Source organism: Grampus griseus (assembly GCF_964374135.1).
Source record: "Grampus griseus genome assembly, chromosome: 11".
Classification (NCBI taxonomy): Eukaryota; Metazoa; Chordata; class Mammalia; order Artiodactyla; family Delphinidae; genus Grampus; species Grampus griseus.
The window spans coordinates 21,463,056-21,481,394 of NC_139005.1; the positions used below are offsets into that span (position 1 = coordinate 21,463,056).

Consider the following 18,339-nt stretch of genomic DNA (forward strand, 5'->3'; position numbering starts at 1 on the left):
TGTCCTAATGCCTAGACGTTTCCCACAATTCACACACATATACACACACAAAATATGGTGCTATTCTTGAACAGCTTGCAATTTATGTGCTTTGTCTCTATAGTTAGACTACAGAATCTTCATCATACGAATGGTCTAATTTTATTTAGTTAGTTTCCCTTCATTTCTAAACAAACAATAAGCTTATTACATTTTTCTGAATAACTTAGCCACCCAGTAAGTACTGGTTAAATAGAATATCATGTTAAGCAAGTATAAGTAAAAATTTTAGGTGTTTTTTCTCACATATGCTTACACTTAAGGTTGCAGCCCTTTAAACTGACTCTGAGATTTATCATGGTCTTCTATAGATGTTAATAATGTAAACATTACACAAAACCAGTTATCTCAGATGTTTATGTATGCTGGAAACAATTGCAAAAGAGACGTCCTAGTGATGAGTTAATCTAATTCTCCTCTAGATTGCAAATTCTTAAAGAACAAGGACAAAATGTTAGTCATCTTTGTTTTTTCCACAATAACAAAGTAGTGCTTCCACCTAGTAGACTGTCAATAAAAGGTCGTGTAATTTCAGTATAACGGAGATCAGGGTTTCTCAACATTGGCACTATTGGCATTTGGGGCCAGATAATTCTTTGTTGTGGGGTGTGTCCTGCACATTATAGGGTGTTTAGCTGCATCCCTAGCCTCTACCCACTAGATGCCAGTAGCCACCTCTCCCCAACAGTGACAATAAAAATGTCTCCAGACATTGCCAAATATCCCCTGGGGACAAGATCACCCTCAGCTGAGAACCACTGGTACGGATGAAGTAAGTGTAGCATTCAGCCTGGATACTATCATTAATCTTGTTTTTTAAGTTCAGACAAAATAAATCACCTCTTTGAGTCTGGGTTTCCTTTTCTGTAAAGTGAAATGATTGGATGTGTACCTCATTGTCTCTATGATTCATTCATTAGACTATCTAATATTTACTGAATGTAAATTAAACATCAGACACTGTTCTAGGCACAAGGTAGCCAGTGGTGAGCCTCTCAGCTTTTTTCCCCATTAAGTTATCTGATTGACAAAGAAATGTCAGTTCTGGAAAATAAAAATAATAAAAATAAATTTTATAATAATAAACACTACTGCATAATTTCTGTCTCCTTCATCCCAGTGGAAGTGAAGGAACTTACTGAATACCTTTTACGTACAAGGTGCTGAAAATTCACAAGATATTCTTTAATTCCAAAAAAATCCCATGTAATATATATTATCACCTTTTTTACACACAAGGGAACTGAAATTCAGAGAGGTTAACTATTTGCTTAAAAGCAGAGAGATTGTGAGCGGTCTACCTGGGACTTTTCTTCCCACTACTCTAGGCCCTCTTTGCCACACTGGCCAATATAAACACCATAAACTCAAAGGCAATTCAAGAATTACATCATCCAATTTACCAGGGGTGCCTCAAGCACACTAAATTAATATTTTAAATTATAAATCGGTGTGCTGAGAGTGGAAAAGACACCATCAAATCCTGCCCTGTGATAGGTCCTTCCCTTTAATATAAAAACAACTCATCCACCTTACTTTTTCTAAAACTACTTCATAAAAGTCTGTCTAATTGGACTCTTACTCTCCTTTTATTAATATTTCTCCCCCTTCGCAGTCATTATACGAAAACTCAGTCGGCACTTCTTTCTGCTTCCTGACTTCCTCATCCCTTTCCCCACCCCCTGCATTCCGGTTTCCATTAAAAATGCTCTCAGTGAAGTCACAGATGACCCCGTTCTTGCCAAATATTGTAAAGACATTTTGTTCCTGACCTTTTAGGTAGCATCCCCCCTCGATGAAACACTTATCTTCCCTTGCCTGGCATCTGTGACTCAGCCCATTTGATTTTCCAGTTGCTTATATGACTTCTCAGGCTGCCAGTCTTTCTAATTTTACTTAATTTTAAGAATATTAAGTTTAATTTAAATAACCAGTGTGTGGCTGGTGACTACCACATTGGACAGTGCCACTCTGGAGTGGTCTGCTTTGAACACAAATTATTTAGAACACTGCTCTTTAAGTTACACATAAAATCCATTCTCCTTGGGGCTTCCCTGGTGGCGCAGTGGTTGAGAGTACGCCTGCCGATGCAGGGGACGCGGGTTCGTGACCCGGTCCGGGAAGATTCCATGTACCGTGGAGCGGCTGGGCCCGTGAGCCATGGCCGCTGGGCCTGCAAGTCCGGAGCCTGTGCTCCGCAACGGGAGAGGCCACAACAGTGAGAGGCCCGCGTACCGCAAAAAAAAAAAAAAAAAAAAAAAAAAAAATCCATTCTCCTTGGCTTAATATCCATGGCCAGAAAAAAAACAGCTGCCCTACATTTCTGGCCCCAGCACTCCCTTCCCATCTTCTAGCACCACTTCTAACCTCACACACATCTTACGTGTGATACATGAATTATCCCTAGGAAATGTAAGATGCCACACACCTCCTCTTCCTCATTGCCTGAACACGCTTCCCACTCTTCCCCAACTGCCTTACTCGTCCACCAAGCAGCTGCCCTTCCTTGTACCTCTCTGGCCCCCTCTACCAAAGGTGTGTTGCTCTTGAGTGCCTCCCTATCACCAAAAGAATTTTAATCCTAATTTCTATTCTTTTATAGGACATCTAGTAGACTTTTCTAATTCTTATTTTAGACAAGATTCTCTTACCTTACTGCTTCATTTTTCAAAGGGTTACTTTTCCAAAACAGTTACTTCAAAACATTTATGGTACAAACAGCCCACAAATTGCGAAGCTCTATTTCATTCAGTCAAGCAGACTCATTAAAATTGAGTCAGATATTTATAAAAGTAAGAACAAGCTCTACTTATCATATTATAAAATTAATCATGCCGGCGTCCCTTCTTAGATGCTTACCGTGGTCACACGTGATGCCAAGCACTTCACCTCGTTTCATTCTCTTAATAGTCTCATTATACAAATGTTGCAATTATTCCCATTTTCCAGAGGAGGAAATGGGAGTTTAGAGAGATTCATTTGCCCAAATATGGCTCCGAATGCCTCCCAGATACAAATCCCGAAATTTTCTTCTTCCCCTTCTCTAAGCTTAGAGAAGTCTGAATAGCTTCTTCATATTCATTCATTCAAAAATTATTTACCAAATGCTTTCGAAGCACCAGGCACTGTCACAGGTGCTGGAAACACAGTGGTGATGTTACCAAAAAAAATAAAATTTACGATAAGTGAGATTGTGGGAAGTACTATAAAGAAAATCATCACAGATTAACACGATGGAGATAGTAACAGGGTTGGGTTCCAGCTTAGACTGGGGTCAGCACGTTTATACAAATTTTTAGTAATACTACAAATTCCAACACCAAATTCTGGTTTAGAATCCCAGAAGAAACTCTAAATTGAAAAACAGAGTTGAGGAGAGTAGAATGAATGGACATTTTCATACATCTGAAAACATATTTTCCATACACTACCATATTATAAAATAGAAAAACAACAGGATTTACTGTATAGCACAGGGAACTATATTCAATATCTTATAATAATCTACAATGGAAAAGAACTGAAAAAAGAATATAAGTAGATACATATATATATATATGTGTATGTATAACTGAATCATTTTGCTGTACACGTGATACTAACACAATATTGTAAATCAACTATACTTCAATTACAAAAAAGATTTAAGAAAAACTAAATTAAAAAAATAAATCAAATATTTTCAAAATTAGTTTTAAACCAGATAACCAAACTTTCATTAAATCATTGCTAAAACACCTGTACTACTGTATCTACCTACCCTTCATTCTGACTGTCAACATGCATTTAGTGGAGAAAGAAAAGACCCTTCTAAGTTTTTACCATTTTTATTGACAGTTTTAGGACAGTGCAGTATCTCAAGGAAAAAACCCTTTCCTCTCCAATGGTTTGAACAATGAAAGCCACCCACCAGTAAAAGAACAGCCACAGAAGATCAACCAGAAACGATCTAGACTACACCACATCGACTATGCGCTGATCACGGCTCCAACGCAGACATTCTGAAAGAGTGAAGCTAAACAGCAAATCTCAGGACGCATCCCACACAGATGCAAATCAGATACCCCCTTAGATGCCCTTAGAGCAAACTAACCACACAGTTCTGTTGTGGCTGCTGCTGTTTTCATTTTCGAGACAAAGATTATTTTAAGGTGTTAACTAATATTTACATTTTGAGAACAACTGACATGCCAATCCAGAACACGACAGGCAGTAATGAAATGTGCATAATAACTGTTTCTTCAAATACAACATCTTCTGTATTGCCTGTTCCACTATTTGAGAATCAGAGATTTAACAGCACTATATCCATTAATCTTACCTCTGCAGCTAAATAGTTCCCGGTTGCAAGATGTTTAAACCTGAACAAGCTATTCCATTGTCCTGCACCTCCACGGCATGGGTCATGATGAACTACCTACAGACAAAAAGAGAAACAAAAATAATGGCTAAAAGACATGCATGTTCCTGGCCAGCAAATGCCAACAGTTTACATGGGGTGCCCACCTGTTCATGCTAAACTTGTCAGATCTAATATACGTTTCAGGAGGACAATGTGGCAGAAAAACAAAATTCCCCATAAATGCGTAATTACACAGTTAACTCACTGGGCTTGCATGACTCTCACACCTCACAGCTGCAAATACAGATGCCTTACTTCAAAAGACATGTTTCCCGGGCCAAAACTGTAAATACTGTGGGGTTTCCCCGCATTTGTTATTCATTCATTCAACAGATTATGAATGAATCTGTTGCGTACCATGTGTCAGGTACTCTTCTAGGCAGTAGGGACCGCAGTAATGAATAAGACCAGAGCTTTCAATGAATAAGATTTGGCAAGTGCCAGGAGGAACTGAATAGAGCGCATGATTGGGTACCTAGAGTAGGCTACTTTCCATCGATACTGCAATCAGCATGGGCACTCTGGTGGATAAGAATGAGACAGTCATGCAGAGAGATTGGAAGAGATCATTCCAGACAGAGAGAACCATAAACGCCAAGGCCTGGAGGTCTGGATTAACTTACTTCCTGGCCCTTTCCATGTGTTGCCTGTTTACTAACACCATGTCCTTTGATACCTGTCCTAGAAACCTGTCTTGCCCCAGATGCTAAGCCACTAGGCTCACTGAGAATGAAAGTGGGTCTGCAACTGTCACTTACGACAGGTGGCTCAGTGTTGTAGCAAAGCTCAGGTTTTGCAGTCCAAAGACGACTGTTTATGAGTCCCAGCTCCACCAGTTACTACGGTATGATCACAGCAAGTAACATCTTCAAGCCTGCTTCTTCATGTACCAAGTGGGTTTAATTCATAGGATTGTTGTGAAGATTAAATATCATAACACATATTAGAGTGCTCAGATAAGTTCCCACTATTCTCCAACAGATTAATACTCTTTGCCTCCATCTCGTTCATACTGTTTGCCTCCAACCCCAGCATCAAATTCTCGGTGCTAACGTACAGGACTTTCTAATGCCTTTTGCTAGACTCCAGCTCCTATGTCTTCTGCTACTCCAAAAGCTTAATGAGGTAATGATGAAAATACTTCAAAGCGGGTGAAGTCTTACAAAAATGCTCCCCCTGTAGCCAAACACCTGCCCATCCTTCAAAGCTCAGTTCTCACATCGACCTTCTACCACCAATCCTTTGCTAATCCCACCAGCTACTGTGACCTTGTCAACGTTTGAACTCTTACTCCTTTGCGAGAGGCATAGATATCTTTAAAAATCTGATCATATCTAGTGGTTGTCTCACATACATACATACGCGCACACACCTTTTGTATACCACTGCGAGAGGTTAACAAGTAACTTGAAGCTCACCGTGAATCACAGACTAAGAACTCCTGTCCTATCCACTAGCGGGTCTAGCAACAGTAGTACAGCTCCCTAGGGGACAATCTGCAGATAGGGAAGGGAGGGTGTTTTCATTTATGGACAATTTGCAGATAGGGAAGGGAGGGTGTTTTCATTTATCACAATGATTTTGGAGGGATGCTAGTGGCACGAATGGGCAGTAGCCAAGACATTAAATATCCTGCAATTCACAGGAGAGTTCAGCATAGGCTAGATATTGTGTACGACACTCGGGAGCATCCCTGCCCTTCAAAGTGCTCCCCTGTAGCACAGGGGTGGGAAGCAGAGGAAAGTGAAAGAGAGGATCCTCTTAGGGCTCCAGTAAAGGTGGTGGCAGCTGTCTTGTGCAGTCTCCCACAGGGAGGAGTGGCTTCTGGCACTGCCAGATCTTCAGATAAGACCACATTCCCCGCCCCACTTTCTCCCACCCAGTCCTTCCAACAACGTTGAAACCTCATTTCCTGTATTAAATACCTCTCTGCTTGAAACATCTGATGCTCAGGCTTCCTGACTGAAGCCTGGCTGATGCAGCACACAATACAGAAACGTCCCATAGTATTGCAGAAATAAACCTACCACAAATATAAACTGGTAATGCTTTAACGTGAAATCATACTAGAAAGCTTTTACATCGAGTTATATGAAAAGGCGAATAATTTTAGAGAAATCCACTATGGAGAAGGAAGCTTACATGAATCCAAGACATTGTCTCAAAATTACTGAATAATCTATTCACTCTCTCCATTCGGACTGCTCAATGGGACGCAGCATTTCCAACCACACATTTTGTTGGAAAGGATTTCAGTGCAGAGGTGCAATTACAGCAAAAGCTATAAAACTAACGGTAAATATATAAGAGGAGAGATTCAAAACTCCTTTTAACAGACTTAGAACCAAACATTAAATAGACAGAGACACGTGAAATGCAGGGAACTCACTGTGTAGGGAAGTTGCTATCTGACTTTTTCATCATTGTAATTTGCTAATAAAGTTTTAAAATAATATTTCACATTATTGCTATCCCTATATTTTGAAAATTTTGGAAGCACAGTGATAAGGAAATGTGTATTTTAATTATGTATTTATCTTCGAGTTGCCTGTTATCTTTCTCTTACCCTGATACGAGAAGTTGTGGGGTAGGCTTCTGGGAAGAATATCATGTAGTTTGAGTGGTGGTTGTTTTCCCCAGACCTTCTCAATTCCCTTCACTTATTGAAGGATATGATCTCCAAATATACTGAAGGATATGGTCTCTTCTGAATGCTAGAGACTGAAAGTATGCCTCAACATGAGTGGGGTTTCAAAATAAAAGCTATGCTTTTGTGCTATTTCATCTCTATTCTAAACCATGTCATAACTTAGAGAATTATTTTGACGCTTCATTTATAATTAAGGCTCAGCTCATTTGCATAAACATGATACTTCCTCACTTTCTCTGTTTCAATAGTTTGGAACTTGCCTCATTATCCCTGTTTCAATTATAGCGATTTTTTCTTAAATCACGTACAAATAAGTCTATTCCTGTTATTACTTCACCTAATACTAGATATTATGCGATGGCACACATCTACCTCTGCTCTTTCATTTTCCTGTACTTGTACAGAACGTCTTCTGATCCTCTTCTTCTACTTCTCTCAAATCCAAATGTATCCATCAAAGATAGATATAAATATTTTGTCTTCTAAAGTAGGTACTTACATGTTGAAATACATATTGTTTTATATAAATTATTTTTCTTTTGTTTCTCCTTTATATTAGAATTTGGGCATTTTATTAACTTTTAATCATGAGACTATAAAATAATATTAAATATGACTTTCATTTTCATACATAAAGGAAGGATAACAAAATATATGCTGTAAAAGAGGTGTGATGAATTTGAAATGGTTGAGAACCACTGCTGTAGGGTCTGGATTTCCATTAAATCAAGATGGAACTTATCGGGGCTTCCCTGGTGGCACAGTGGTTGGGAGGCCGCCTGCCGATGCAGGGGACGCGGGTTCGTGCCGCGGTCCGGGAAGATCCCACATGCCGCGGAGCGGCTGGGCCCGTGAGCCATGGCCGCTGAGCCTGCGCGTCCGGAGCCTGTGCTCCGCAACGGGAGAAGCCACAGCAGTGAGAGGCCCGCGTACCGCAAAACAAACAAACAAAAAATTCAAGATGGAACTTATCAGGTTGTTTGCAGTTAACTACGTATATCTCATCTCTTCCATGGTACAGAAAGGTCCTTTAAAGAAAAATCCATACCTTACATTTTCTTAATTACTCTATCATATTGGCACACTTAAGCAAATACCTCTTAAAGGACGATGAATTCTTAACTATGGGTCTCCTCGCTCCAGTAGAAACGGCATCCCCAGAAGACACAGAGGTTCTTTTCAGTGACTGTGCCCTTCAGATCCTCACTTACAGTGAGTCCTCCTCACTCCATTTCAACCCCAGTACGATTCGAGGCACAAGGCCTATAGTCTGACCGGTCTTAATAACACTTCACGATGGAATTTTAAAAAGCTAAATCATACATATGCCCTTATTAAATGACAGAGAGAGAGAGATGCCCCTGAGAAGATAGATGAAGGAAGTATAGCAACATTTCAAACTGGTCACAGCAGTAAAGAGGTACAAGTGGCTTCACCAAAATTACCGTTTTATGGGTCTATCACAAATGACGCTTATAACAATAAACCAGCCAGCCTAGTGACCTTGTCTTATTGATATAAGTATTTATTAAAAGCCACAAAATATTTACATACCTCTATTTCCCAGAGTGCTTTCGAACTGGTAGCAGAAGTGGCTGATTGACGCAAAGTTGTACGAAGGAAAATGTGCTGTTTTTTCTCATATTCATCACAAGTCAGAAACTTCTCTTGTTCCGCATGAAACAATCGAACAACATCACCCTAGAAAAATAGGTCAATAAAACTATATTTCCAACAAAAGTTTGAACAAATAGACATAAGAAGTGGGTGTTTCTCTATAGTTTTGATACTCTGGGACTTCTGCTAACACTTGGCTTTTAATGAGTATGCAGAAATATACGTTTCCAAATACAGGAGGGAAAACCCAATGTGAGTTTTAAGGTTTATAGTCACATTCTAAACTTCAAACCTCAGTGAATACACAGGTTTTGCATCTAGAAGCTCAGTAAGACTACCTTCAATTCTTCCAGTAAATGTCTAGGTAGCGCATACTTACCCCTTTTAGTACATCCTCTCGATAGGAACTATATTTCATGAACAGAGTGATTTTCCAGCTAGTATTGCAATTAACAGCATTCACCTATTAATGAAGAAACATTAAGTTATAAGACTGCAGGTTCAACTTTATACCAGAAATTATTACTTCAACTAGTAGAAGGAGCAGAAAGAACAACTTTGGTATGTATGTCAAAAAATATCTTCAAAGGACCATCTGAAATCTACATGTACCTCAGGAATAGTAACTAGCATAACTGGGCTTATGCTTATGAAAACAATGAAACTATGGGACTTTTTTTTCCCTCTCGTGAGAAAATCAACAAATTCATTTCCTTTCCTCCTGAACTTACCTCTTTACACCCTGGATTATCGAGAAGCTCTATGTTGCTGGCATGTAGCGGCTGTCCTGCATTCACGGGCATCAAAACAACTTTATCTCCAACAACAATCTGGGAATCAGAAATAAGTTGCAATTGAGACAGTGCATGGGTCTGTGGTGCTATACCTGAAGCTAAAAATAACTGCACAGAAGTCCTCGTCATTGACCTAACATTTGACCCATTTATCCTTCATATAAATTTTAATTCTTTTTCTCTTCGAGGTAAAATATCTTCTGATAAATGATTATATAATCATGTCTGATTATGAATCAGTCTGGATTCATAAAGCTGGTATAGATACTTTTTTTTTTTTTTGGCCACATCGCACAGCATGCAGGATCTTAGTTCCCCGACCAGGGATCGAACCCACAACCCTTGCAGTGGAAGCGTGGAGTCTTAACCACTGGACTGCCAGGGAAGTCCCTAGATCCTTTTCTTATTGGTCTCCTATTTCAGTTAGAGCTTTCTTAATGTCAATAAATAGGTCAGCATCCCTCCACACCAGGTCTGATGCCATGTATACAGGAGATACAAAGAGTGAATGCACCCACCACAAATAAACCAATCTGCCTAAATATTAGAATCACTTCAAGTGCAAGCAGGAAATCTTATACATTTGTATTATCTCCAGAATTAAAAACAAATCTATTATATTTGATCTTCCCTATAGTCTCAGAAGTTTATTAAACATTCTAATGTCATCTGGATTCAGAGAATGCAGAATCCAGTATGACCTTGTAGGAATACATTTACAGTTTGGGCCTTGGGCAAATGGTTCACTTTTGTCTTAAACATCCAACACTAATATTGCTCCTTAAACCTGGTGCTCATTTTTTTATCTCACTTTTTTTTATTGGAGTACAGGTGCTTTACAATGTTGTGTTAGTTACTGCTGTATAATGAAGTGCATCAGCTATATGTATACATATATCCCCTCCTTCTTGGACCTCCCTCCCTCCACCCCCCATCTCACCCATCTAGGTCATCACAGAGCACCGAGCTGAGCTCCCTGTGCTATATAGCAGGTTCCCACTAGCTATCTATTTTACACATGGTAGTGTGTTTATGTCAAACCTAATCTCACAATTCACCCCACCCTCCCCTTCCCCCCACTGTGTGTACATGTCCATTCTTTACATCTGCATCTTTATTCCTGCCCTGCAAATAGGTTCGTGCTCATTTTTAGATAAATATTAAAATCAGTTATGGGAAAAGTGCTCTAAAGAAGTAAGTCTAAGTTGATTTTTTATTTATGCTATCATTAACAATGTCTGCTTAATCTTCAAGTATTTTTATTCATATCTCAAGTTGTGGGGAAATGAAGTTGTGCTTTCTTAATGATAATAACGAACAGTTATTTTATAGTTATTCAAGTTACTTGTGTTGTTAGGTTCTGCTAGAAGACTTATTACTGTAGTTACCTACACTCTCCTTCAGAGAATTGCTCACCACCATCTCAGAAATGAAAACCAACACCTTCCCTCTGCATATTTCATATCAACTGAATATTAGAATAGATTAGTAGACAACTGAAAAACAAATTAGGACTCAGACAGTAAAAACAGACAGGACTTCTTCTCCCTGGATCTGAACCTAGACCAAGATTTTAAGGAACACAATTTCACACTTTTAATATAAATTAACCTTTAATAAATTACACACAGGAGTCTACATTCACCTATAGTACTGTTGGCACAAACTATATCTGAAGATTCAAATGTGATAGAGAAGCCTCAAGCTCGTTAATGGAGCAACAGAAGGTTATCCTTTAGTTTGCAGGAACAGCTTCTGTTATTTACAGGACTGGTCTCTATTCACCATCCTGCCTTTCAAGTCCATAATCAGGCAGATGCTGTGACTCAAAATATCCATCACAGAAACTCTTTATATGTCCAGATAAGGAAAAATCATAAAGAAACTGTGTTGAGTGAGAGGATGAGGGGGCAGAACTGGCCTATATTTGTATAAAAAAGGGAAAGAGAGTAGGAGTGTACGCATAAGAAATTCTCCCAGTGGTTAACTGTAAAAGAGAGAACTGGGAATTGAGGACATGAAAAAAAAAGATAAGAGAGAGACGTTTCCCGATATATCTTTATATTGTTTTCTATCTTTGAACCATGAATTGTTGCCTGTTTTAAACAATTAAATTATAAACAAAAAATAAAAGTCAACATGACATAGACATATTTTCAACATCCCCTCGAAAAACAAAAACATGTGTTATTGCACATGACACCAAGGCAAGTCTCAGAATCATGTAGAAGCCTGAGTAGTCTTCCATACCATAAACACTGGGACTTGATACCACATTCTGCCAGGGCTATATCTGGTCTTCCAATTTCTTAAAGAACAATTCGATTTGGTTCACTGTCATTCTTATCTGTACCATACAAATATTAGCCAGTAAGTTGCTAAATATAATGACATATTTTAACTATTTCTTTCCAATTAAAAGAATACTTTTGATTGCACCTATATTCACTGCTCTAAGTCTTACTGTTTATTATAGCTGTCTGTATGCTTTGGGCCAATCCCAAAGTTAGTTTTACCTCAAAACACTACCTGTAAAGTCTTATATAATTTCAAGAGATTAGCCATATAGCCAAAATGTCACCAACTCCAAGAATTCATAAGAATGGTATTCATAAGGAGAATCTAGCATTAATTCACTAATTTCCAGGTCCTAGGTCTTGTTCTTGACAACAGTTACTTTGACTACCCACGCTGAATAAAACTTACAAATGAAATGGACAAGATGCTAATCATAAGATATAAAAAGAACGGTAAGAAGTGCCAGGAATAACACAAAAGTGTGTAATAAATAGTCTCTATTTTCAGGGAATTCACATCTACTTAGATAACTCGGTAAATATGGAACTTGGTAATATTTTCAGACGAGTACAGGCATGGAGCCTGATCCACTGATAGGGTCAGATGCCTTCTGAGAAGTCACATATTTAAAGCAGAACTTGAATTTTCTGCCATATCACATTCACCCTAGTGCACATTTTAAAAAACTGCAATTCCAAAAGCACGTCTGTTGATTCTATGTTAACAACCATGTAAGATTCACGGTGGGATTTTACCGAAAATGAAGAGCAATGTAATGCCACTGGCAGCTACCCTTCTTTTGAAGTGGCACCTGATGTGGTGAAAAGAACACTGCAGTAGAAATCAAAACACCAGGGATCGAGTCCACCTTCACCAGAATTCCAAGGGGTCTAGTTTTGCAAAACAGCAAAATCTACTTGCTATTTAAGGAGCCTCTTTCCCTAAGGGTTGGTTTCTTTTCTTGATTGAAAGAATATCTGGCCTTTTCTCCCCTTTAAAATCTACCACCAATGTAAAGAACTAAGGCCTTCTTAGATCAAAGTTTTAAATGAAAAATTAACTACTCAATCATGGGAAGATAAATGAAAATGAAATATTTATGAACTCTGCTCAAGGCTGTCCCCAGTGACTTTCTAACTGAGCAACAGCAAGTGAGGACTTCTATACAGCTGAGGGATCCATGAATCTATTTTCCCCCAAAACTATCCACCCCGAAATTCTATAAGATAAATGACAAAGGTGTCCTTAAACAGTAGAAACAACTGATTTCTGAGGATACGAGCATTTTTCTCCCCAGACTATCATCAGCCTCATTCTTACATTTCATTTTGGTCACTGAACATCTTGTGGATACTTATAACCTAAATCGCAACTTAACTAATTGCTAAATAGTGAAATAGAAATTTTAAAGTCCTTTAAACCTTGCAATTTCCTCCTCTAAGTTTAATATGTTTTTAAAGAAAATCAACAGTAATTAAACCCCTTGTTATGAAATAACAGTGTTTCCAATTGCCTTCAATAAAATACAGTAGGCTTATATTTTAGAAAAATGCTACTTATTCCTGGCAAAGAAAATGACCATTACGATACAATTATTTACATGGCAAATATAGGGCTGTGGATATGCTTATGTTTTCACAGCAACTTTAATCACACATAAAAGCTACACAGTGGCGAGCAAAAACAGTGAGCTATTTCAGCAAAAAGCAGTGTGTAAGGTTGCTTTAGCCATGCTTTATAGAGTACATCTATATAAGGAGGATCTCTACATCGCACTTAACAATTACATTGTCCATTTTAACCAAGATGGAATGTTTGGGTGGTAGGTTGTTCCCCACCCCACAACCCAATACAACTAATTATTTGAAATAGTTCATTACATTCAACTCTCTTTGAGCCTGTAAAGGCATTTGGGAGCAGGGAAAGGAACAGATAGAACGAAAAACCAGACAGAATTAATTAATAAAATCCACAGCTAGTCTCAGGTCCCAATTTATCCAATCATTTCATCACATTCCTTTAGAGCTTGAGTTCAGGTCTTATTTGTTTTGACGTTTTGTTTTGAAATTCACTGACCACCTGCCAACAGGGACCGTACTCAGTGGGAGTGAGGTGGGGGGCCCCGCTGGAGAAGGGAACGAGCATTACAAAACAGGGCATCCAAACACACAGGTTGTTCATAAACTGCATAACCAGTCCCTGAATAATTGAGAGTTGATTGTAATTAACTCCCTACTGAAATTAAAATATATGTCATGCTCACAGCACACATCACTTGATGCCAAAAGGAAAAAAAAAAAGAGAGAACTTATTTTTAAGAAATCCAACACAAGATTTAAAGTGCATTACATTTCTACATGCCATGCTTCTCCCAAACCTTACCTAAGGAGGATATCATCAGATAACTTATTAACCAAATTAAACCATGAAGCTTGCATCCTGTGGAATTGAATTTGGACTTCAAAATTCACTGGAAAAAATAGATTCACTACAACAGAAGACATTTCTAAGACAAGAAACAGCCAATACATTTTAATGATTTTTTTTTGGGGGGGGGTGGTACGCGGGCCTCTCACTGTTGTGGTCTCTCCCGTTGCGGAGCGCAGGCTCAGCGGCCATGGCTCACGGGCCCAGCCGCTCCGCGGCATGTGGGATCCTCCCGGACCAGGGCACAAACCCGTGTCCCCTGCATCAGCAGGCGGCCTCTCAACCACTGCACCACCACGGAAGCCCCAATACATTTTAAAATGTCATCACAGTATTGATTGAGAGAACTGTCAGAATAATTACACTTTTATATTGCTTTGAATTTTTATGTTAATTTTTTTAATCTCAACTATTTTTCTTGATCACCTGACCCAATATTTGTAAAGTCGTCTATTTATGAAAGTTATTCTGTATTTGGGGTCAACCAGAATTTATTAAGCATCTTCCATGTGCCAGGGACTGTCACCTGCTACTTCATTTATTACACACAAAAATATCTAACTATTGATCCTGTTGAATCATTGCACATAATTTTATTTTCTCTGCTCTATAAAGTAGCAGGAAAATATTTTAGCAACTACTAAAATTCACATGCTACAACACGCTCGCATTCCACAATGTATTTAAGTATTGTCGTCAATGAGCTACTGCCAATCTATAGCTCCTCATTCATTACACATCTATTAAGATGTACAGACTGCAAACAACTGGCTACAGACGCAGTAAATGACATATTGTCATGATTTGCTGTGTCGCTCTATTAATTCAAAGGAATAGACTCCATCTTCTGCAACACAGCTCTTTTTCCTTGCAGCCATGCTCCCTCCTGAACAGGCCGAGAAGCAAACTCTGCCTCTCTCTCCCTTAAAAGTCTCAGCCAAGATTAACGTTCTTAAATTCTTTCACACAAATTCTGGCTGGAAGATGTTTTTAAATTAATCTGATCTTTGTCTTTTTATGATTCCTGAGCACGATTTGTACTATAAATCAATGCTTTCAACCTATTAAAGAAATTAACATAAAAATAATATGTTGAAGATTGAAAACTATATCTGTTTTCTTTGCACTTTCTGGATTCTCTACTACGAAGAACTACAGTCTTTAAGAATGTGTTGCTTTTCTCTTAATCTTATAGTTACATACATTGTCACCCTCGCTTCTCAGCTTCCAGAAGGGATGAATATAAAACCAAGACCCTTCATTTCCTGCAGCGTCCAAGGACACGCGCATGGCATTCTTCTCCAGTAAAGCGGGTAATCTCTTGTTGACAGTCAGATACTTGTTGCTTTTTATATGCAGTAGCTGTAGAAGAAAGATATGGATTACCGCCTTTATTCTTTGATCTCCTCTGCTAATTGCATATATGTGTTTATACTTATATCATGTGCTCACACAACACGGCTCGGGATAGAGTTTAAACAAAGAAGTTCTTTCCAGACTCCACAGTCACCACCTTTCTAAGCTGACTTTCTTTGGGTTCCTCCTCACCTCCATCCCCGATTCTCTTTCATAATGAAGTGAGTACATAAGGAAAACCAACCAGGGGACACTTCTGAATGATTTTCATCTACTGATAAATAATAGGATAAACCCAAGCTTTCCAAAGGAGACCAGGAGGTCCCCCCAAACTACATTCTTTCTCAATCCCTGCCTGGCCACAAAAACAGAACATATTAAAGAATAACCGAGGACCTGTAATAATGCACCTACCCACTTAGTATTATTAACCACCCCTGCCTGCAGACAGCTCTCACCCCCTGGGTGCGGAGACAGCCTGCCCATCCTAAATAAACTCTGCCACTTCCATAAGAGGACGCAATCCCACTCCTCAGATGAAGGCAGAAGCCCAAGGGACATGCAGCCACAGGTATCACACAATCTATCATTAGATTAACTCATACGTCCAGGGAGCCGCAGACCCAGGGCTCTCCTCTTGTACCATCAGAGAACCGCTTTGCCAGTCCTGTGCTCTGACACTTTGCCATTGGCCGATAACAAAACATCAGGGGATGTTATTTTTTGAAACAGCTCTGTGAAACACCTCATTGTAGTATTTACAGTAAGGACGTTGTTAAGGCCATTGTTTACTATATTAAACAGTGCCCTCTTTATGAGAGCTCATTGGAGAAACAGTTCTCTGATCTTCTTCCGGGGAACGTTTGTGCTTCCAAACTTCTGACTTAGCTCTCCGTACGGACCTTCTATGTGAATGCTGTAATATTTTACACTGCCCTTATAGCTACTCAAGCAACAAAAAGGCTTCCAGCCAAAGTTTATCAGCCTTTACAGCATGGATTTTATAAACATGCCTCACCCTTGACTTCATTTTATTCATGCAATCATTATTTTCCCTTTGATCCAGTTGCCTTATTTATTTCTATTAATATTTTATCTTATGTGGAATGTATTTTTGAAAATGCCTTACATTCTTTTTGGAACAAGGTGGGGCATTCACAACTACCCAAGTAAAAAGCTAAAAGATCTAAGTGAAGCACAAGAAAGAAATGCTGCTGAGATAAATCAGCGTGTATACTAATTGAAATGGAAGAGCTAATACCTCAAGGACAGTTCCCATCTAAAAGTACAATTTGAAAACTTTCCTCCCTACAAAATGAAAACGTAAAGCTTCATTTGTTACAGGTTAGTCCCATTAATTCTAAAGGACTCCTTTGTTACAGGCTTTCCCCATTTTCTTCCTTTTGATTTAATAACTTGTACATACATCTGGATACGCTCACTTCTTTATGTGTATGCACCAGATTTATTCATACAGAACGGTGTGCTGAATATCAACAGAAAAGATCACACTGTATAATTCCCACCAAAGAACAAACCACTGTATCCCCCAATTTTAAGGCAGGTTGGCATTCCTACCAAATGCAAATTAACCATAAAATATTCACCCCTTTTAAGAAAAAGTAAATAGACACTTACTTGTATAACATTACTATATTTCACAATTTCTCCCAACAGCTTCTTATTCTCTGATTCATTTTGTTTTTGTTCCAGTTCTGCAGCATGCTATAAATTGATTATCAAATATTTAGTGTGGAAGCATAGAAAACAGAGCACAATAATTGACAAAGAAATAAGGTTTATTTTAGGAACAAAGAATACAACCAAGACTAAAATAGGCGGGTTGCTTTGCTCTTGGTGCTTCGGGAGAAAGAGGGGCAATAATTAAATACATGATGATAATGTGCGATAAAAATCTCTCATTTTAATGCTGAAATGTAGGCCAAAATATATTGAGATGCTTTTATGTTGGAAATTTCAGAAAAGTACTAGGCACTTTGGTCTTATAAAATTATTTTCAGAAGGAATATTGCTAGAGAAACCAAACATAGTAGGTAAATTTCAAAAGCCTCAAAATTCAGTTTCAATTCGAAAGTAACAGGAATTTTAATGACACAAAATAAGTTCTATTAAATTTCCACAGAGCCCAGATCAGAAACAACAGACTTTCAATGTTTTTCCAATAGTCTTTCAAAAAAATTAGGTACTATGACAAGTAAAATACAACTGGATTTGGTGTTCCTGCAGAGATTCTGGACTGGCTTTCAGTGTGATGTGAATATCTGAATTAGTGTGGCACACCTGAATAAACAGCAGAAATGCACTACCTACATTCCAGGAAATCAGTAGCCACACCCTGTAACTTAAAAGTCCTTTCCGCTTTTAATGTGTTGCCACATCTATTCTGAATCTCAGTGTATTGAGTGAAATCATTAAGCTACAGAATAGATCTTTTGTTATTGCTGTACTTGTCCTAGCCTAAACCAGACAGATGGAAGGCTGGCCCTTACCTGTAATTTCTTCAGCAAGGCTGCCTCTGTGTGGTTCCCTTGTTTAACTTGCTTGGCTTTCCAATATTGTTTCTGAGCAGAATATCGGTTCATAGGGCACACCTTAAAGAGGCAGTCTATGACAAACCAACAAACAAAAACACTGTAACTAAGGAGACCAGCATTTCTTAGACTTCCCTTATAGCCTAGCATTGGAATCTCGGAATCCCTGAGTATAAATAACATTTAAACATCATCTAGCCCATA

General features: G+C 38.6%; 1 protein-coding gene across 4 annotated transcripts in view; it reads right to left on the reverse strand.

Annotated features, from left to right (window-relative positions):
* The window catches only part of ITPR2 (inositol 1,4,5-trisphosphate receptor type 2), a gene marked incomplete at its 5' end in the record, with an annotated part of 524,405 nt that overhangs the window by 402,539 nt on the left and 103,527 nt on the right, over positions 1-18,339 (reverse strand). For 3 of the 4 annotated variants that reach the window (XM_082665010.1, XM_082665012.1, XM_082665009.1), the window contains 7 exons: positions 4,361-4,456; positions 8,646-8,792; positions 9,088-9,171; positions 9,440-9,538; positions 15,431-15,589; positions 17,222-17,308; positions 18,094-18,209. In XM_082665010.1, the coding sequence (XP_082521136.1) occupies positions 4,361-4,456; positions 8,646-8,792; positions 9,088-9,171; positions 9,440-9,538; positions 15,431-15,589; positions 17,222-17,308; positions 18,094-18,209 (788 nt within the window). The remainder of the gene's footprint in view (positions 1-4,360; positions 4,457-8,645; positions 8,793-9,087; positions 9,172-9,439; positions 9,539-15,430; positions 15,590-17,221; positions 17,309-18,093; positions 18,210-18,339) is intronic. The other variant, XM_082665011.1, reaches the window with a different exon arrangement.